General features: G+C 45.2%; 2 protein-coding genes across 2 annotated transcripts in view; one reads left to right on the top strand and one right to left on the bottom strand.

The window, feature by feature from the left end:
- DOCK2 (dedicator of cytokinesis 2) overlaps positions 1-21,588 on the top strand; it is a 403,039-nt gene that overhangs the window by 190,245 nt on the left and 191,206 nt on the right. The window lies entirely within an intron of this gene.
- Positions 1,962-20,285, bottom strand: INSYN2B (inhibitory synaptic factor family member 2B). The gene is made up of 3 exons (XM_046668607.1): positions 18,940-20,285; positions 17,721-17,795; positions 1,962-2,148 (listed from the first exon to the last, which is right to left on the bottom strand). The coding sequence occupies exons 1-3, from the start codon at positions 20,283-20,285 to the stop codon at positions 1,962-1,964; spliced, it is 1,608 nt and encodes a 535-aa protein (XP_046524563.1).

The raw sequence follows: 21,588 nt of genomic DNA, 5'->3' as shown, positions 1-21,588 counted from the left end.
AAATTTAAGTAATTTGCTCAAGGTTAGTGAAATAGACTGTTCTGTTGCCTGGGTCTCTTAATTCCAGGAACAGGATTGTTTTGATTCTAGTGTGCTGCCCGAGAATACAAATTAATTTGAAAATTAGCGTAAGCAAAGCAAATTAAGATGGAAGCTTTACTACAAGATAAAATTGTATGAGAGATCCCAAATGATTTTGCTTTATTGGATTATGCTCTGTGCTCTTCTTTTCCATTGTTGGGGCCAGCGAGAACTGATTGTAAGGGTACAGAAAGATCTGTGGCTGTTAGCCAGTAGTAGCATATCTTATTGAAATGTGGCTTCTTAAGTATGACAAGTGTATTTATCTTAATTCTAACTTAACATTATGGATTCCGGTCCCATTTTGTGGGTTTAAACATTACACTAGAAACAGAACAAGAACATCTTGAATGACATTCCAAGACTTAAATAGTGCAAGCCGAGATTCCTTGCCGAATGTCCCTCTCCATCTCGCTGAAATAGCTTTGCGCCCTGCAGCGCTGTGACAGGGGAAGGTGCAACTGCTGGAGTGGTTTGCTCAATTAGTCTCAATTTGCAGTGGGGTACGTACATCCCACGTTCACCTAGGATGCTGCGCTCTGCAAAGACGCTAACTCAGACACCCGATCTTCAGCAAAGGGGATTATGAAATGCCTTCTTCCCTGAATGCATGTTGAGCCTGGGGATCCCTTTTCTAAGTAGCATCACTCCAACCACAGGCTGGTAGAGAACTTAACGAGAAGGAATATGAGCCTTATCAACCTACCCAAGAGTATGGAGCAATTACTTAATTATATTACTTTGGTAGTTTGCTCAGCCGTGCAAGTTTGACTGGACCCACATGTATGGAAGTCCTGTCAAAAGAGTGAGCCAGACTTTAAAGGAATTCAGACTTTGGGAAGGAGAGGTCTTTAATACTAAAATGGAAAGAAATATATCCTCATCCCTCGTCCTCCTTCTCCAGTCAGGTGACCATTGCCCGGTCACCAGGAAGGGCGATTGTGTAGACTAATATACTTTTGAACCTATCTACAAGACTGTTGCAAGGATGAATGGACAAGAACCAGTGTTGTGTTTTATCTCAGTCTTATTTATGTTACTGGTGAGATGAAACAGACAGACAGGATCCTGGATCTCATGATCTTAAATGTTGCAGTGAAATTAACTGTGGAATCTTAAAGCTCAAACTCAAACCAGATCTCACCCATTTGTCAGGCGGTCCCAGGCCCAGGCTGAGAAGCGTGATGGTTTAAGTGGGCCCTGGAGCAGCTACAACTGCAGGATAGTCACACCAACAAGTTCCTTGTACCCTGCGGTGACCTCACTCTGCCATGGACTGCAAGGCCCACACAACATGCAATGACAAATCCTTGATTTTGGACCAAGGGGCTAGTTAAACATGAAAATGACCCAACCCACCAGGTGATCTTGCATGTTTATGCCCTGTCCACTTCTCTTGTGCTTGTGTATGCCAATATCTTAGAAAACTGCCAGTTTATGTATCTAATTTTTTCTGTAGTTTCTGCTTATAACCCTACTCTAGCTTTCTGCTCTGCACAACATTTTTCTTCTTTCTTTTGGGATGATGAACTCAGGATGGAAAGGAAGCACTTAGCATCACAGAGGTATTGGAAAGCGCGAAGGGGGCTTTGCTCATGGTAGGAATCCAGACTCGCAAACCAGGATGTGGCCTGGTCGAGTGTGACAAGGAACTAGGCAAGTGGTCACTCTAGGGTCTGTGAAGTCCTCAGCAAGCAATGGTGCTCACTCAGGTGAGGTTGGTGGTCAGGTGTCCTGCAGTGGCTTTCCCATTTCTCAGGTCGCAGGTCAAGAGGCCCACAGCCTTGGGCCTTTGCTAAGAAGCAGAGAAGGCCTGAGGGCAGTGGTTTCCCCACCTCAGGGAGGTATGGGGGAGGCCAGAGGGAAGGGTCTCAACCAGCTCAGATCCACCAGAAGCATTTCTTCTTCACCTTCTTGGTTTTCCGCCGTAAGTCCTGTTTCTCAGGAACCGGGGGCTCTGCTGGGGACTTTGGTGGGGGAGATGCCTCCTCAACTGGTTCCGCTTCCTCCATACTCTGTAGAACTTCATGGAATCTGCCTTCCTGCTGCCGAAAATCATACTCTACACTGAAAAACACAGAAAGGAACAAAGGAAAGTAAATTCAAATCAGCAAATACTGATTTAGCATCACCAAGTGTCCAACTGACATGGAAGAGCATGGGCTTTGAGATCAAGTCCCAGGTGTTTAGGTACCTACTGGCTGTGTGACCTTGGGAAAATTGTGCCACCTCTCTGAACCTCCAGTTCCTCCATTGATTGAATTGGCATCTGTAATGCTTTCCTCTGGGGGATGTTCTTAAGTTTAAATGAGGCATGTAACGTGGCAGCCTGATGGTAGGTGTTAGTAAATATTGCTCCAATCTCTCTCTCACATTTGTTTCATGCTTCTAATTGTTAATTCTTTTTACACGTTATGCATGAAAACTGCCTCATTATGCAAGATTTAAATAATACGGTGGAATATACAGTAAAACTGACAACTCAGTTTCCTCATCTATAAAATGGACATAATAGCACTATCTCAAAGGCTTTCTTTGGAATTAATATGCATATTAAAGAAGTGAAGAATATAAGTGAAGTGTTTGGTGCCTGGCATGTGGTAAGCCCTCCATGTATGTTAGCTTCTATTACTGTTATTATCGTCATCAACTTTACTACCACTACTATGTTATGTCTTGCTCTTTGCCTTGCTTCTCAGCTCAACAGTGTGTCTTGGAGAGCTCTACACACACGCTTTCCTCGTAAAACATTCCATCAATGCAGACGTGTTTAAACATTCTCCTTTGATGGGCATTTCCTAATCTCCACTTTTTTGTTTTTTTGCTATTTTGTTTGTGTGTTTTGGAGTTGTTAATGTACGGGCTCCATTGTATTGTCTATACACAAGTCTGTGTGGAACATGATGCCATCAGGGACCAGGGTTCCCAGAGACTGAGAAAGTCAGAGTGGGGAGTGCAGAAGCTCTGGCCTGTGCACAGGGGGTGCTCACACTCCCCCAGAGCTCTGAGGGTTTGGGAATTAGGCCAGCAGGTGTCAGGGACTGTCAGCCTGCTTTAGAGCCAGGCCAGAAAGAACGAATCCTGCAGACATCCCTGCAGGCTGTGCCTGGGCTCCCTCTGCTCTTAATTGTCTATTTCCTCCCTAGGAGATTTACTTCTGGAGGAGTTTCCAGGGCCTGGACGCTTGTAAAAGGCTCTTAAGCTTTTAACTGTGTTTGTTACCTGGTTGCATATTAGAACTCTCAGAGGCCCAACCATGAGGAGCCAGTGTGGAAGTGTGGAAAGTGGAGGAAATGCAGAGTCACGAAAACAGTGCATTCTCCTTGCTTAGTGAGGAGGAAAATGGAATGTTTCATGAGGAAGACAAAAAGACCCTGCGTTGGTTTGTGATGTAGCACGACTGGCCAAAGCCTTTTTACCCAGCAAGGGCTGGAAAGGAGCTGTCATTAAAGGGGCACTTGTCCTTGTCTACTATCCCCATGTCACCTCCCGGACACCCAGGAGTAAACGCTGCTGAAAAGGCAAATCGTGATTGCTATGCATGACTAACGAAGCCCCAGACAGTGCCTTGTCACTGGGCATTCTGAGATGGGATAAGCTGAAGAGTCAAAAGAGCCAGGAGGCCTGTTTTGTAGCCAGACCGATGGGGTATCAGTGCTTAGGGAGTATCGGGGAGGGGTGTCTGATTACTTTGTTTCTGTGTTTGTGTGTGTGTGTGTGTGAGGAAGAATGTCACTGAGCTAACATCTGTGCCAATCTTCCTCTACTTTTTGTATGTGGGATGCCACCACAGCATGGCTTGATGAGTGGTGTGGGTCTGGACTCGGGGATCCAAACCTGCAAACCCCTGGCAACCAAAGTAGAGTGTGTATACTTAACCACTACGCCGCTGGGCCGGCCCCTGTTTCTGTGTTTTTGATAAGCTTCACCCACATTTTCTTCTCTGTGGCTTATATCCTTTCACTTTCTGTTCCTCCCTGGTCCCCTTTATAGGGACATACTTTTGGCTGGGTGACCTATATAATGGATGAAACACAGGCTGTGTTTTTCAAAGTAAAGCTCCACAACTGATTAGCTGTGAGATCTTGGGGAAGTCATTTCTCATTTTCAAGCCACAGTGTCCTCATCCGCAAAATGAGAATGGTGCCCATTCATAGGATCTCAGTGAAGTTTAAACGACATAGTGCATGTACAGCACTCAGCTCAGAGCTAGGCACCAGGTGTTCAACCAGTCATTCAACCAACATTTATTGAATATCTCCCATGTGCCAGGCTCTGTGCTAGGTGCTGGAGGAGGAGTGGTAGAGACGAACAGACAGCCAGACATTACCCCTGGCCTCCTGGCACTGCTAGTCCAGTGGATCTTTGTCCTCAGTAAATGCTAGTCAACATCAAGACCTATTAGAGACTTTCTAGCTAAAGCCTGGGATTTGCCAAGTTGATGAGCTGAGGCTCCCACTTCCAGGATGTGCTACCCGACACTGCATCCCCTTTTTTTTTTTTTACTTTTTCTTTTTTTTTGAGGAAGATTAGCCCTGAGCTAACATCTCCTGCCAATCCTCCTCTTTTTGCTGAGGAAGACTGGCCCTGAGCTAACAATTGTGCCCATGTTCCTCTATTTTATGTGGGACTCCCTCCACAGCATGGCTTGAAAAGTGGTGTGTAGGCATCCGAACTGGCAAACCCTGGGCCACCGAAGCGGAATGTGTGAACTTAACTGCTGCACCACTGGGCTGGCCCCTGCACCCCCTTTTTTCTCTGGGTCTGAGGTGTGTTTCTTTTTGCACCTCACTTTCTCCAGTGGAAACTTAAGCAGATAGACTCAGAAGCTGCGGAAAAGTTGTCTCTGAAAACCTTTGCATTGCTTCAAGGAAGGAATTTAAAGCAGTGAGTTGCAAACTCTTATTCTTACCCCCTCTAGCACTAGTTCACAGATAGGGAACATCTACGTTCACAGTTCTCCTGGCTCCTGAAATAGCCCTGCCTCCACCCCCACTCCCCCATCCCCCAAGGCAGAAAAAGAACCTTCATCCTAGAGCTCCAGATGGAGCCAAAGAGAGGGGGTACATCCTGCTCATTCTAGGAATTTCCTACACTGTCAGATATAGGACATTTCATCCCTTCATCCAGCCAGTCAGCCAGCCATCCAACCATCCATCCACCCAGCCAGCAAGCCAGCCAGCCAGCCAGCCAGCCATATAACCACCCATCCATCCATCCTGCACTGGGCCTGACACTGTGCTCATTTGCAGTGACACAATAGTAAGGTAGACAGACATGGATGCTACTCTTGTGGCTCTTACTTCCCAGTGTGTGAGAGACAGATGATTAAAGTAAAATTGCTTTAAAAATATCCTTTGTACTTATCTCAACTACTCTTGGTTTCCAGCCCTGCATCCAAACACCTGCACCAAATTATCTGAACACACATGTGAACCAGCCTTCTTCTCCTTCTCTGTGACATTTCTCTGACTTCATAATTCAAACATATTGACATGACAACAACAACAACAAACCAACTGAGTTCGTGAAGACTCACAACAGTGTCCTAATGCCAATTACAAAAAATAATGCTCTGAGTGATTCCAGAATGTGTACAGGACTGGCAGGGCTGGGGAGAGAAGAGCCAGGAGACAGAATGTAAACTCTGTCTCATCATCACAATTTAAAGTGCAGCCCAATATAGAGAATAGATAGAGCAAGGGCTCTCAAGTGGAACTCTCCTGGGTTTGAACTGAGGCTGCACCGCTTACTGGCCGGGTGACCTTGGGAAAGTTGCTTCTCTTTCTGAGACTCAGTTGAAAACAGGGGTTATGAAGCTGCCTCACTGGGTAGTTGTGCAGGACACAATAGCAGGTGAAATGTCCTCAGGTAGGATATGTTCTCTGCCCACTCCACTCTTCACTGTCTTTCGCCTTCCTAGCTTAGGGACTGAATGCCTCACCTCCTCACTCATCCCTTCAGCTCTTCAGTAATTGTACACCTTGCCAGCAACATCACTGTTCACTCCTCCCCTCCACGCACATTCTGGGAAGAATATACTCTTTATGTTTCTATGGAAACTCCACAGGGTTCCATTATAATCATTGGGAGTGAGGGAGCTCCTCACCCCACTCTTGCAACTGCCCCCACTGATCTTGACAATTAAAAGGGGATTGAAAGTGACTTTCTTTTGAAGGCCAGGCAAATAGCAGAGTATAGAGAAGCATGTGTACTTTGGAAAGAAATTGATTAATGTTTTTTAGGCCAAAGCAATTTATTAACATAAAGGAAAATTGTCACTTTTCTTCTTATTCATCCATTTGACAAACTACTGTTTAGTTTGGAGGGGAGAACAGAGAGTATATTTTGTTTTGGCAGGAGCTGCCTTGTAAATGGGCAGGGGCCAGTGCCCTCGCTCATCTGTGCTTCATCTCATGGCTGGGTAGAGAAGAGGAGCTAATCCTCAACTTCCTACTTAGCCAACCCACACTGTATTCAGCCACCTCTTGAAAAGGGGCCTACGTTGTCTGTTCAGTGAGAATTTAAGTCCATTCTTAGCAGAGGGTTGTTTGTAGGTTCTGGGGAATGACTCTCTGCCTTGGGTTTGGTATCCAGGTAGAATACTGGTAACTTTTCCAACCTCACCTCTCCTTCTCTCCTTCCTCTTAATCTCTTGACTCTTCATAATCAGGATTGCTGAGTGCTTAGTTTATGCCGAGCTCTGGCTCACAGTGAGGGGCAAATGGTGGTCAAGGAATTGTTGCAATACGGGATTCAGGTCTAGAGCCATTGAGATAGTCCAGAGTATTCAAGGCCTGTGAGGTTGGTCCCCTGAGGATGAATGGACTACCTGACACGTAGTTCAGGGGTGCCCAGCTCACTATCTGGGGAGTCTTAGAGCCCTTCACATCCAAGATGTCTGAACATGGTGCCACTTTGCATTTAGAAAGTGAGTGTGTGTAAACCAGGAATGGAAGAGAGCTTTCAGGTTTCCCTCGTGAGGACACCTCACTGATCTAGCTGGCAGATCAATGCTCCAACCATCGTGCTAGGTGAAAAGCAGAAGGATGTTTTTCTAGGTAATTGGAAACGGTAAGAAGCCTAAGTTGTGGGTTGTTGAGAAGAAGAAACAGTGAGAAGCAAAAAGTAGATAAATACATAAGCAAATAACAGAGCAGGTTCTGGATGCAGTATCTTGGCTGGGCAAACTGAAGCTGGGTAAGCCAAAAGGAGAAAAAAGTTTCTATAGAAACAAACAAACAATAGAACCCTCTTACTTTTATATAGCACTTTCAAATTTGCAAACTCTTCAGACCTGTGTTTTCATTTTATCCTCGTGATGGCCCAGGAAGATGGGAAAGTTGTTATCCCCAGTGAACAGACAAGCAAGTTGGCAAAAGGAAGTCACACCATGAGTCATGATCAGAATCCAAACCTGGTTTCCTAACTCCTGGTCCTTTGTTTTTCCTAATGAGAGATTAAATGTTTTAGCCCAGGGCCTGGCTGGTACCAGGGTCTTACTCTAAGAAGAAGAAAGAAAGAACCAGAGAGTACCTGGACCATGTTAAGTTAGGGCACATAGTAATTTAAATGAGTAATAATAATCATCATTAGAATACGAAGACGAAGGAGGAAGCGGACTATCATTTATGGAGTGAAATCTCCATTATAGATACTACACTACCAGTTTATGAGTTTTCACACGTCTCATGTAATTCTCACAGCCCCAAGAGATAGAAAGTATTATCTTCATTTCACAAATGAGGAAACTGAGCCAAAGAGAGGGTAAATATTCTGCCAAGAGCACATTCTAGTAAGTGACAGAGCCAGGCTTTGAGCCTAGATTGTCTGACTCCAAAGCCTCGACACTAAGCTATACTGCACAGGAAGAACACAGTAGTCTTTATCTGTGTGAGATCCTAATTGCAAAATATGTGTGGAGTGGGGTTTTTGAGGTGGTGGTGACCAAGGCCTGGTGTGCCTAAATGACCTCGCAGCCCCCTGTGGAGCCAGACCCAACCTGGAGTCAGGCTGCATGGAGGACCCTTTATGACCCAGCTGACTAGCCCACCCTGCAATAGTGTGTCTAGATTTCAGGGCAGTTCTGACAGGGAGGCTGGATGCCCAGAGAAGATGGGCACCCCCTTAGGAGGCAGCTTATTCAAGGTAATATCTGGGCTCAGCGATCTGCGGTCTGCTGTAGGCTGCTGTGGTCTGCTGTGGGCCCTCTGCACTTGCTTCTTAGCAGGTGGGTCTTGCTCTTTTATAAAGAGACATAGTGGTGAGCCACTGCCATAAACCATACATTCCAAGAAAGTTGGCTGAGAAAGTCGTGATCCAGGGCTTCTCCATGAAGATGAAATATCTTCCGAATCGCTCTCCATCTCTTCTCCATCTCTGTTGGAGCATTTCTGTGGCCCCTCTCCCCATAGAACCCAAGGACACCACAGATTTATTGACCTCCTACAACTTTCTTCTCTAAAGAATTAGCTGTAAGGATCAATAGAATCAGCAAGGGTAGTTTGGTTCCTTGTCCACTCGGATAAATCATGCCACCTTGGATAGTATCTTTGGGGAAGAATTACAGTCTAGGAAAGCAGAAGCTTTAGTTAGTTTGTTTTTTCTTCCCTAAGCCTGGAAGGGATGTTTTTCCTGAAATTGTCTCCTAATGACCAGTTTGTCCATTATTTATAGGGTATAATTTTAAGCTTCACAACTTGCAGCCATTTCAAGTTGGCAAGTGTACCCCTCCTCCTAGAGCATCTGTCTACTGACAAGTCCTCAGAGAATCGCAGGTTCTCTTCTTGGCACATAAATAAGCAGGCCAAGCTGCAGAAATCTTCATTGCTGATCACTATCTGAGAAAGAAATCTGTCCTCTCTGTTCTCTGGCTCTGTATTGAGAAGGTCTTCATGTCAAGCCCTCAGAAAGGGTAGCTCATCTCAGAGAACTTTAACACATACTTTCACTCATTATGCAAGGTCGAAAGGTAAGAGGGCAAGGGACAGGAAAATCTCCCTGAAAGCAGGACCGGTTTAAGCCCTGGCTCTGTTAGATCTTGGACAAGTTACATAATCTCTCTGAGTCTCAGTTTCCTCGTCTGTAAAATGGGAATAATAACCATACTCATATTTTAGGGTTCTTGGGAGTCTGAAATGAGATGAAACCTGTACTGTTTAGCAAGATGCTTAGGACAGTGTGTGGTCTAACAAATGGAAATGAGTGTTGCATTAAATTGACAGGGAAATAAAGATTGGGTCATTCTGTGGTCAACAGTGGTCTCCATGCCAGCAGCCATCCATTTGTTATTCCTGTGAAATTCTCAACTTGCTTGATTTTATATTTATGGCATATTTCAGCCTCTTGAGCTATTAATGCATTGTAATAGATTTCATTTTTATTGCAGATAAATTGCTGATGCTGTAAATCCTCTTTCTTTTCCCTTCCACTCTCAGGAGAAGAAGAAAGGGATAAGGCTGCCAAGAGAGACAGGGATTAGAGGCAAAAGTCTTGGGGATCAACCTGTCGAAGCTCAGAGAAATTTCCATATGTGCCCACACTTTATGCCTATTTCCCATAGAGACAGCTTGAGCTATGTTTGGTGGCAGTTGTTTGGGGATGCTGAATGGTATAGCCATAATGTTCTCATTCCAACCTTTGAAGTGAATCCTGCTCAGTCCATATTGAAATGTGATGAGAGCTGCAGATGCATCTGTAATTACTAGAAAGACCAGAAATGCTGTGTACTTTGTAATTATTTTTCACTGCAGACTTCATTGCTGGCTAGAGAGAAGCCTGTGGCTGGAAGACAAGGCCCTCACAGTTCACCTGGCTCCATGCTGGGAGAGCATCATAGACAGACAAAAGAAAAACACCAAATAATTTAAGTGGAAAGTTGGTTGCTAAACCCACAGGCCTGGGTACATATTGCATTTCTAGTGAAGTACCTTTTCCTCTGGTTAGATAATAGCTTTAAGTGACAAGTGAGGCCAAGACCCAGTGGCCAAAAAGCTTAACCATAGAAGGAAACTCAAGGAAGGCTCTCAGCACCACCCAGCAACTCAGGTAGCTTTCCAGAGCCACTTTCCTCGGTAAGGTGAAGGCCTGGCTTTTCTCCTGCAGGGCATGCAGCTATAAGGCTGGCCTGTGTTCCTGAGAAACTCCTTATCATAAGTTCTGAATATCAAAACTGTGGGGGGGGGGGGGGGGGGGGGGGACACCAGCATGAGAATGCTGGATGCTGGGTACAAAGGGAGCACCTAGCAGCGAATTTTCTCTTGAATATCCATAACTTCTTCCCTGTCTACTTCAGAAGGAGTTGTAACAATGGAGGCATCAATATGATGAGAAAGCAGCCCTTGGTCCCTGGAGTATAAGGAAATGAGAGGATGGTGGTGGAGAATTCCAGCATTCAGCTTCATGTGTATTATCTGGTTCCAGAGCATGGGGTGACGACACCCCTGTCCTGAAGTGGGGTGCTAGGCAGCACTTTGCACGCCCACCCTGTCAGGTGTTTGTAATTGCTCTTCCAGGACTCACCAGAGGACAGTTCTCAGCCTTTGGGCTCTTGGCCTGGGAGCATAGTTGGTCTTTCATTGGTCTTAACCTTATTTGGAAGAGGAATGTCAGCAGGGATTGACATTCTGTTCCTGATCTCAGAAGAGGCCCAGGAGCTGGGAGATGTGGGAGGAAAGAGAGGCTAAAGGTGAATCCCCTAAGTACTGCATAATGCAAGCCTGGGCTCCCCAGAGTAGACTGACTGAGACTCATTTTCTCTTCTCATTGGAAACAGGAGGCATCAGAAGATATGCTTACTCCATAAGCAAGTCCCTCTCTCTCCTCTTCCCTTTCCATTTGCCGCCGTCTCACCTGCACCCCTAGTTAGGTCTGTGGACGACCCTCTACCCTATAATTCAAGCCAAGCAGAAAGGTAAAGCATCTTTCCAATGATGCATTTAAAACAAAACCTACTTTCTGGGCTATTTTATTAGCAAGAATTTTCTATTCATGGTCACGTAGGCTGGTTGTCACAGAAGTCTCTAGTAAATCCACTGCCACCTCCTCCTTTCGAGACCCTGATTTTACCTCATTGAATGTTTCTCGAGCTTCATTGAGATCAGATTCTCCCAGAGAGCTTGCTGTAACTGCAGATTCCTGTCCTCCACCCCAGCCCTCTGATCCAGCAGGTTTGGGGGTGAAGGCCAGCAGCTAGTATTCATAGATACCCAGGAGAGTCATGCAAATGGTCCAGCATCACACTGTGAGAACACTGTTGAGGGCCTGCATCTTAAACACACACCCTCACGATGCCCTTGGCTGAAGAGAACTTAGCCATATAATGTCCGCTGAGCCTTAACACCCCTCAGGCAGGGCTGGCCTCTGAAGGCCACGTGCTGTGGGATCTGGCTAGCACGTGGAGAGAACTGAGTTCCAGTCTTGTCACTGGCACTTATTAGTTTCAGAATAATTGTGCAAGTGCCTCACTCTCTCGGTCACAATTGTCTAATCTGAATATTGTGCAAGTGCCTGAGCCTCAGTTGCCTCATCTGTAAAATGGGAGTATTTTTCTCTCTCTCACATGGTTGTGAGGAGTAAACGTGAAAACAAAAGGTATTTTTGTAACAACGAACACTCAGGAAGTGGTAGCTGTCTTCTGATTTCCTTTCCCTGATTTTCATCCCAACGGATTCCTGCCCTCACCCAGCTGTCATAGTTTTAAAAATCATCCAATAGTCAAATAAACTGACATCCAATCAGATGTGAGTAGTTTATGAATTATAAGGGTTTAATCTGGGTGCATTACTTTCCTATTATTGCTTAAATAAATTACCACAAATTTAATGGTTTAAAACAACACAAATTTTATTCTTAGAGTTCTGGAGGCCAGAAGTCCTCCAGAACTATAAACCAAGGTGTCAGCAGAATTGTGTTCCCTCTGGAAGCTCTATGAGAGAATCCTTCCCTTGCCTTTTCTAGCTTTTAGAGGCCGCCCACATTCCTTGGCTTGTGACCACATCACTCCAACCTTTGCTTCTGTTGTCCCATCTCCTACTCTGACTCTGCCTCTGCCTCTCCTGCCTCTCTCTTTCCCTTATAAGGATCCTTATGATTACATGGGCCCAGCTGGACCATCTAGGCTACTCACCCTGTCCCAGATCCTTAACTTAATCACATCTGCAAAGTCCCTTTTGCCATAGAAGGTAACATATTCACAGGGTCCAGGAATTAGAATACAGGTGTCCTATGGGGCCATTATCCGGCCTGCCACACTGGGTTTTGCTGTTTTACCAGGAGAACCTGCAGATCTAATGCTTTAATCTCCTCCTCTAAAGAGATCATTGGGGCAGTTCAGATACTAAGAAGGGAGATATTTTAACCTGGAGAGAGTTTGTGGTTTTCCACAAATCAAACTTTGCCTTTTACGTCACAGCCGGTACAGAAGTGCTGGGCGGTAATGTTGGATGGCCGTGATGAATGAGGATCTCAATGTCCTGTGAAATTGCAACAAGGTCTCTGAGTCATCAGAAGAAGATTTGATTAGGTTCCATCTTGTTGAGAGTATGCAATGTTCCAGGTACAGTTATGCATGGCATAACGATGCCTCGATCAACAAAGGACTACACAAAGGACGGTGGTCCCATAAGATTAATGCCATATAGCCTAGGTATGTAGTAGGCTACACCATTTGGTTTGTGTAAGTACACTCGGATGTTTGTACAATGACAAAATCACCCAAAGACACATTTCTCAGAAGGTAACCCCATCTTAAGCGTCTTAAGTGAAGTATGACCATATTTGAAAATTGATAATCCATGTACTACATTTGGTTACTGTTTGATTCAGTTCAAAAACATCTGCTGAGGACCTGCTGCATGGAAGCCTTCCTTCCCTAATAAGAACATTTGATTAGTTAAGACCCTCCATTTCCCCAGTCAGGGGTAGAGGCACACACAAATGCTAACAATGACTTTACTTTTGGGCAATCTAAATGGCTGTCTCAAGCCCATCACTGCTTTTCATTCCTCCCTCAGTCAATATATGATTTCTTCTTTGACAAGAATCTTTGAGCACCAGCTATGCATTAGACACTGGCCCATGACTTTGAGATATTAGCCACTTGCTGAAGGAAAGAAACTCAAACACACTGCGTTATAATGCAAAAGGATAAATGGCAGAGCAGAGGAATGTGCATGCCATGGGGGTCCTTCTCAGGAAGGAGTGTTATCCAGAGGAACTGGCTTTTAAGCTGCAAGGCTAGGAAATTTCCAGACACAGCAGGACAGAAAAAGCATTCTGGAAAGTGAGGGAACTCATGCAAAGGCACGAAGACTTGAAAGAACACTCAGAATTTGAAGCCAGCTGAGTAGTTCCCTGTGGGTGGGGAGAAATAGGAGACCCAGTAGGTAAGAAGGTGAGTATCATGTTCAAAGGGCCTGGAAAAATTAGCTAAAGGAAACAAGAGGGACCAAGACCAGATTGCTTAGCAGGGGAGAGACATGGTCAGATTCTACTTTTCAGGCAATTTAGCAATCTGTGTGGAAGATCACTTGGTATGGGGCAAAAGGGACCTACGGCAAAAAGACCTGTTAGCATTCAAGTGACAAATGATGAGGCCCTTACTAACCAGAGACAGAGGGGATGAAGCTAAAGGGCTGGATTTAGCAGGGAGAATTGTTGATGTGTGTTACGAAGGAGACAAGTGAGGCAATGGGGACTCTAGTGTCTTTATGGAATCATGGTTAACAGCATTGAACAAAGTAAGAAATAGAGGAAGAAAATTTTGTGGGGGAAAATAAGGAATGTGTTTTGGGTATATGGTGAGTTTGAGGTGCCTTTGAGATATCAAGATGGAAATTTATCTATCTATCTATCTATCTATCTAGAGAGCATGATCATGAAAAAGGTAGAGGATGGTGGTGTCACAGAAATGAACTTAAAATCCACGAGTGCATTTGAAGCTATGAAAAGAGGCTAAGGATGAGAAGAGGAGACAGTCTGTCTAGGTAGACTCCCAGACAGTTCTTCTGTTGCTCTCTCCACTCTAGCACCTTTTAAATCTTGCATGGCAAACCTCTCCTCTCACTCATTGAAAATGTTCAGTTTGTAGCTTGCTCTTTATTTCCATTTCCTGGGCAACATGCTTCGATGGTAGAAGAAAACTTTTTCTGAGAAAGACTTCGTATTCTTTTCCCTTAAAGCATTTGAGGCATTTTACAACTTAAACCAAGCAGATTTTTCCTGGGAGTTACGTTCAGAAAATGAAGGCATGATTGGTGTAGTCAAAGACCTCCAAGAGGCTCTACGATTATTTTTAGAATGAAAGTGAAGATAAAGTACAGGGAGGTATGGCTGGAGGAGCAGAGAACAGGGTGAGCGAGGGAGGAGGGATGTGGCTTGGAGAGACCTCATGCCCTTGAGAAAGGAGAGGGAGCTGATTCCTTGGAGCACTGCTTCCCTTACCTCAATCATTCGTTCACCACCTTCACGGTTTCTGTGAAACTCCCCACACCGTCTACACAATTATTTACTTATTTCTTTATCTCTAAATCAATGCACTTTTTAAACTTAAAACATTTATACAAAACAGGCAATATCACTTTTGAAAATGGAAGCCTGCAAAACTTACAGTAAATATATTATGGGACCAACTTTAAAAGTTAAAAAGGCTTCAATAAAAAATGAAAATGATTACGTTCTGGCTGGAATGTATTGTTGCTTCCCCATGGCTATGAACCTGAGACCTGCACACTCTCGGCAAAAAAGTGTGATAAGCAAGTATTAAAAAGGTGTTGAAGACATTCTAGCACCAACCTCAGATTTTTCCCTATGGGTAATCAGACGGATTGAAATAAAGTTGAAAAGAGAACAACCTTCTCACTAAGTAATTCAGTGTTATTTAATCTTGGGTCCTACGGGGGGCATCCACCCAACCCTTTGAGTAACTTGTCCTAGGATTAATGTTAAGGAGAGATGATGAGAGTGACCGGGGACTGAACAGCCTGGAACCAGCTTGAGGCAGACAGCCAATTCCCACACCTTTCCCTTGGAGCCTACGGCAGTCAAAACTCAAAGGAGTCCATTCTCCCTGGTGTGCGGAAGCCCCTGGAAGTTCCTGAGAACCATGCATGGAATCTTTAGGCATTGGCATTAGTGCTGTTCTCCTTGGTGAGGTAGGATCTACTGAAGTGATCCATAGTAAGAAGAAAGCCAGTCAGGCTGGGGGGAAGGGGGGGCGTGTGTGGTAGAAGGCTCCTTTTGGAGCAGAGGGAAGGAGTTGGATAACACCAATGACCCTACATGTCTTAATGAAAGCAAGTAGCATAGCCATAGCCTTTGGCTGACGGGTCCACTTAGAAAACCTTGCGTCTTGCTAACTTAGCAGCAACATCTCCAAGAGAAGAGGACCCGGCAGGCAGTCTATCACAAGCCCATGTGCTTTATGTACAGTGACGTGCACTGGGCACATCCATCATCGGGGAGAGAGGCTGCAGCTTACCAAGGCCTGAGGATGAGTATTTCACATCACTTATTCATTAGTTTGTAAGATCTGACTTTCCAGGACACAACACAGGGTTTGAAGTCATTTGAAATGCTGAAAAAAAAAAAATGACAACTCTCATCCTCCCACTGTTACTATGACAGGGATGTTGTTCTGATCTCTTCGCTTTCATCAAATTAATTGCCCGTTCCTTTGCAATGGCTTAGCTACAGGATATAAATACTGTCTGGGAGAACAGTCTGACTTTGAATGGTAATGAGGGATGGATGCATACAATGGCTGTTCTTCTTGGAGAACTGGAAAGCGTTGTGTGCCTGAAGGTTTAGTGACCCATCCAGGGGCATAACTTAATTTAGAATGTTTGCTTGGGATGTTTGAAGTGAGTACTAGAAGGGTGCAAACATTCTCAGACTTGTTGGAAGGTTATAGGGTAGCCAAATATTGCCCCTTTTAATTTAGCTTAGAACATCAGAATGTCTGAACGGAAAGGGACCATCAGGACCATCTAATTAAAGGCCCTCATTTTTCAGATGAGGAAACTCAGAGGCCAAAAATGATTCGCCCAAGGCCAGGCCACAAAACTTGCAGTAGACTGGGAAATAACCACTTGTCCTGTTCAGTTACATAAGCTAAATAAAATGTCATCTTGAGGTAATAGAAAATGCATCATCTGGCTGCTGAAGAAAAGAGAGACTATCCAAAATTTCAATGGAGGTTAGTTAAAAACAATTCTTGTTTATGATAAATAGTTTTTTTGTCCTCCCTAGCTGTCTAGACATTTAATAATTTTTGTCCTCCTGGTGATTAGGAAATTTGCTTAAGATAGGAAAAGTAAAAGAAAAGAAGGAACAAAAAGGTAGCCAGTGAGGAGACTGCCTGCTCAGCCCTCCCAATACCACAAGCCTCTTCCAGGGCCCCCTTACTGAGGGGATATTTTACACTGAGGTAAAGGTTATTTTCTGTGAGCGTCCCAGAGCTTCTCTCATTTCGTGAGAATATGTGGTCCTGTGGCTCCTAGAATTAAGCTGTTGAGAGTCAATAAAAACCTGCCCAAGGCTCTAGCTAAGTGTAGGGTCCTCCTCACTCCCAGGCCCTGTCACTTGTTAGTATGAAATCTCAGGATTCTGCTGGAGAGAATGAGAGATTTGTAAAAGAAGACACAGGCAACCCAGTTGGGCTTCAGTTTGCTCAGGCCCTCACTGCCTTTCTCATCCGAGACAGGAAAGTAGTAGAGAAAGCAAAACCATACACTTCTGTCACACACTATTAGATGCCATCACACTGAAATGACTGCCTTTCACCAATTTTTCCCTGTGCCACTGAAAGCGGACTTCTAGCGAGGGATGCATTGATCTTTCTTGTAATAACAGTAATAAGCCCTTGGGTTTGTTGCGAGGTTTGCAGTTACAAAAGGCATTCACATGTTTTACCCTATTTGCTCCTGATGGCAACTCTGAATAGGGATAAATGTCTCCACTCTACAGATGAGGAAACTGAGCCCCAGACAAGTTAGCACACATCAGACTTGGGGATTTTGACTCCAAGTTTAGTGCTCTCTCCACTCTATGATGTTTTCCTTGTGTTACTTTCAAAAATCCACTTTATCGCAGCAACTTTCCCCCTGCCAGAAGGAAACGATGTACTTAGATATGAACACAAAGTGCTTAGCACAGTTCTTGACCCATAGGAAGAGCTTGGTATGTGAGAGCTACTGTTGAAGAGGCTTTTGGGATCAGAAAGGTCTGAACTTGAGGCCTGGGTCTGGCCCCTTCTGCTTTCTGAAAATGCTTTATCTGAGCTGGGCCAAAGGGCTTGACTTCCCTGAAGATATTAACACCTACCTTACAGGTATCATTGTGGAATGAGAGGCAAATCTGCAGGCAGAGCTTAGCACAGTGCCTGTGCTTCTTGTCCAGGAAGTGTAGGGTGATTATGTCAAAAGGATTTGCTCCTAGACCTTTTTGTCTAACAAAGCAGGGCCTGCCTTGGAGCCAGATGTTAACATTTGACAGTTAAACACCTTATTTTTTAAATCTCAGGTAATCAGAGGCCTACTGTCTTTGCCTCTCTCTGACTTTCTGCATCTAAGAGTTTACGCAAGTGTTCTGAGGGCCCCGAGCTCCGTGCACTACAGAGCAGGCCTCGGTGTGGCAGGTACCTGTATATGATGCACGCCGTGTTCTGGCAGGTACTGCAATTGTTGAGATCCTGGCCAGTTCGATAAAAGTTGCGCCTGCAAGATAGAGCATTTGCTGGATAAATCTATGGGCAAAAGCCCCATGGGACGCACGCATTCTACTGACTCGTTCCCTACAGTACAGCACTGCCCCTCTCGTTGGTAGCAATGCTCTGAGTTACGTGACCATTACAATACAGAAACCAGAAACCCATGATAATAAGACCTCACATTTCTAGAGGGCGTTCTAAATGTTTAAGCCCTTTCAAATCTGAAGTTTTTTCATGCTGACTACAATCCTGTGAGATGAGTCAGTTATTCTTACTCCCATGTGATAGATGGGGAAACCGAGGGACTTTGCAAATGAGTAGAAGGGAAGTCATTGAAACTCCTGATCCCTTAGTTCAGTGCTTTTCTCTCTTCATGGTCACAATGCTTCTCTCTTATAAGGCAATGTTGATTCTAATTCATATCAGCAAGCGTCAGTTAATTACGTCTTCCCCCTCCTCCCCTGTTGTTGATTATCTTTAACCAACATTTCTTCTTCTCAGTCTTCAGGGAGCAATTTTTCTGGGGATGAACATTCCATACCTAAACGATAACTGCCTTCCCCTCCCCAGACTGGTGCTGAGTCACCCAGGAATGCATTTTGTGACGTTTTTCTCCTTGCAAAATTGTGATCTCATTTCAGTCCCTACTTAGTTGGTCAGTTGGTCAACGATGGACTTTGGCCCAAGCCGTCAAAGTAGTCAGTGGAGGAGAAGGTCAACAGTAAGCTTGTGGCCACCTCAAGTCCTTTGTAAAAGACAAACAAAAAACTAAAATACTGTGCAAATGCAGTAGCTTGCTACAGGGGGAGGGTGGGGGAAGTACCTGCATGCTATCATTTTCCCCCATCATTTATCAATTGGACCCCCATCTTAATAAAAGCTATTTTTGACCTTGCTGCTTCATTGCCCCCTTCTCCAGTCTGTTGCTACCTGGAAACAAAAACAAATAGCAATGGAAATCCGCCAAAGACTAGAATTGAGTGAACCCCAGTCAGAACAAAGGGAGGCCATTGGTTAGGATTCGGGGAAACAACAGAACCGCAAACATTTTGGAGACATTTTACTAAGGGAAAACAGTGCTCTCTCTGAGAGCCCCGGTCGCAGCAAATGACTTGACCCAGTAGTTTTTAATATGAAAAAATTCACCTTACCCTTCTGTGAGAGCACGGGCTTTCTCCAAGTCTTGAATTACATTCAAAAGGACTTTAATTTTCTCTTGGTTCGAGTGTAGAGATTCCTCCACGGATTGCAGCCTGCCTTGGAGGTCGCAGAGCTCACCCTGTGCCAGATGAATCTGACTAATTCCACCCGTCTCCCTGCTGCTCTGAAGTTTGGTCTCCCTCTTTGGAAGGGAGGGTGGGAGGTGGTCGCTTTCTGGACAATTTTGAAACTCCGGGGTGTCTGAATGGGTGGGGTTCTTCACCATCTGCTCCTGACAGACAGGGGCAGATTTTGATGCACTCTTAGGTTTGAGTGACAGCAGATCCTGGTGATTATCACTTGATGAAGAACAGTCTGAAGCTCCTCCTGGATGGACTGACTGGCTGTGGGAGCCTGGCGAGGGGGAGCTGTGAGTCCGTGGAGGTGAAGGAACACATGTTTCCTTTGACTGAGATGACAGTGGAGCAAGGTCTTTGTCATCAGAGTTGTCTTTGGGCAAAAGTGATTCGGGTTTAAGTTTTCCTGTGCCTGGCATGTGATTGGCAACGCTGGTGGCATTTAAGCAGCAGGGGGATCTTTCTGAATCTGATGGCAGCACTCTTCTCCCATCACCTGAATACATGTCAACCGAAGGGTGTATGGAGTTGCTTATCTCGGTAGACCTCTCTGGACTGAAAGTGGATTCTCTACTTGCCCAAGTAGGACTGTGATAAATATCATCAGGGACCTGAATGGCAGCTGTTGCTTTCTCTGAGGGCTTCCAAGTCCCTTCTTCCAAGCATATGCTAACAGGCCCATTGCTTTGCACCTTGGACATTCTAGGGAGAAACGAGTGGGACACTTTGACCCTTCGAGGCCCATCCTCAAGATGTTGAGCCAGCCTTAAGTAGGCAAGCTCAGAAGACACAATGTCCTGTTCAGAGAGGTTGCCATTGACCTGGATGGCACTTTGGGATGCTGATGGCATTTCCACCAGGGACTTGCTAGCTGTGAGTCTCTTCCTTTTGAAAACTGGGAAATGCTTCCTGAGACTGGGGGATGTTTGGATTGCGATGTTCCGAAAGCCCCCTGCCTTCTGGGACCTGGGGAAGGAGAGTGAGTAGGTGGGGAGATGGTGGTGCCTGGGTGCTTGAGTCTTACCCATCACAGTCGGTTCTTCAGAAGTTTGGACATCAACCTCAGTTAGGCCAGGTGGAGTCTTACTGGTCCCATCTTCCTTGAATCGTACCTGCTGAGATTTGCTCCTACGGTGGTGAGGTTGCTTCACAAACTCCACTGACTCTAGACTGTTACGCTTTAGAAGCACAGGTCGCACTTTCATATTTTGCTGGGCCATTGAGCCTCAGTTGAAAGGATTGGGACCATACACTTCTCCTGGGCACATTTCCTTATGTCTTTGGTGCAACATCTAATGATGGCATCTCAGACATGGAGATCTGCCAGCCAAGATGGAATGGTCCCCTCCACTGAGTATGAGAAGGTCTGTCGGCCATTCCCAGCCTGTAGTTTCTACTTGGGAGCAATCTGTAATGCTTCCCCTGCAGTTAAAATATTATTTAATCGCAGTGATAATTGCCACTTAGATAAACAATACTTAAGCTAATTATTAAATATCTGATCTACCAAGAGAGCTGGTAGGCTGTTTATCAAGGGAGGCCGGCAGGCAGTTCTGATCCTGGAAGAAGTTTGCTGTCTTGAACAAAAAGGCAACAAAAGTACCATTTAGGGGATAGTGCCAGATTCCCAATGTGTGAATTCCAAAAGAAACCTGCTACGTCTGATACGGCTTCCTTTCCCGGAGCATCAATTTCCAGCGTAAAACTACAGGAAACTTAAACCCTTCTTCTCTCCATAGCATGTAAACAGGCAGAGAAATAAACGACCCGGAGGTTTGCTTCTTTGATGATACATGATGCTCCTAAGGGAAGGTTCCCATTTATGTCAATCACAAATTTCTCCTTTGAAGCCATTGTTTTCTTTCATGCTGTTTTTCCCTTTCCTTCAGTGAGGGAAACTTATCTTCCTAAATAGCCTCACAAAACCCAGTGGAGTGTGACCAGGACAGGATTGAGGCATCTGAGGGCACACACAGGGCAGAATCCCTGTTGTGGTGTCTTGGCTGAAGTTCACATGTGGGCAGAGTGAGCCACAGCTGCAGCCTCAGGGAATCAGAGCTGAGAACGGTGTTCACTTGGCCCCGAGGCTCGGGGTCTGAGACCTGGCAGTCTTTGCCAGCAGGCAAGGAGAATCTGAAAGGGAAGAGACAACAGTCGCAACTGAGAATGCAATTCCTGTGGACCTGGGTTTCTCTCCAAATTCCAACTCCCAGCTGAGTGCTTTGGAGTGGATGGTCTAGCAATAAGTCAACCACACTGCCCTCCTTTCTGTTTCCTTGGTGAGCCAGCCACCTTGTGGCTGCAGGGCCTTGGAACTAAATGCCTTTCTTCCTGGATTGGTTCCTCCTCCCACTCCCAGGCATCACCCAGCCAAGTCCTGTTCAACTGTGTAGTCCCAGCATAAATGTCACTTTCTCAGGGAGCCTTTCCAACGACTCCTCCCTCATGTACACCTCCGGTGCTAGACCACATCGGGACGCCCATCATACCTTCTCATCCCATCCTTCATGACACCAGTTACAG

The sequence above is a fragment of the Equus quagga genome, chromosome 7, assembly GCF_021613505.1.
Source record: "Equus quagga isolate Etosha38 chromosome 7, UCLA_HA_Equagga_1.0, whole genome shotgun sequence".
Classification (NCBI taxonomy): domain Eukaryota; kingdom Metazoa; phylum Chordata; class Mammalia; order Perissodactyla; family Equidae; genus Equus; species Equus quagga.
The sequence above is the reverse complement of the archived record's forward strand: the minus strand, read 5'-3'. Positions and strand labels throughout refer to the sequence as shown.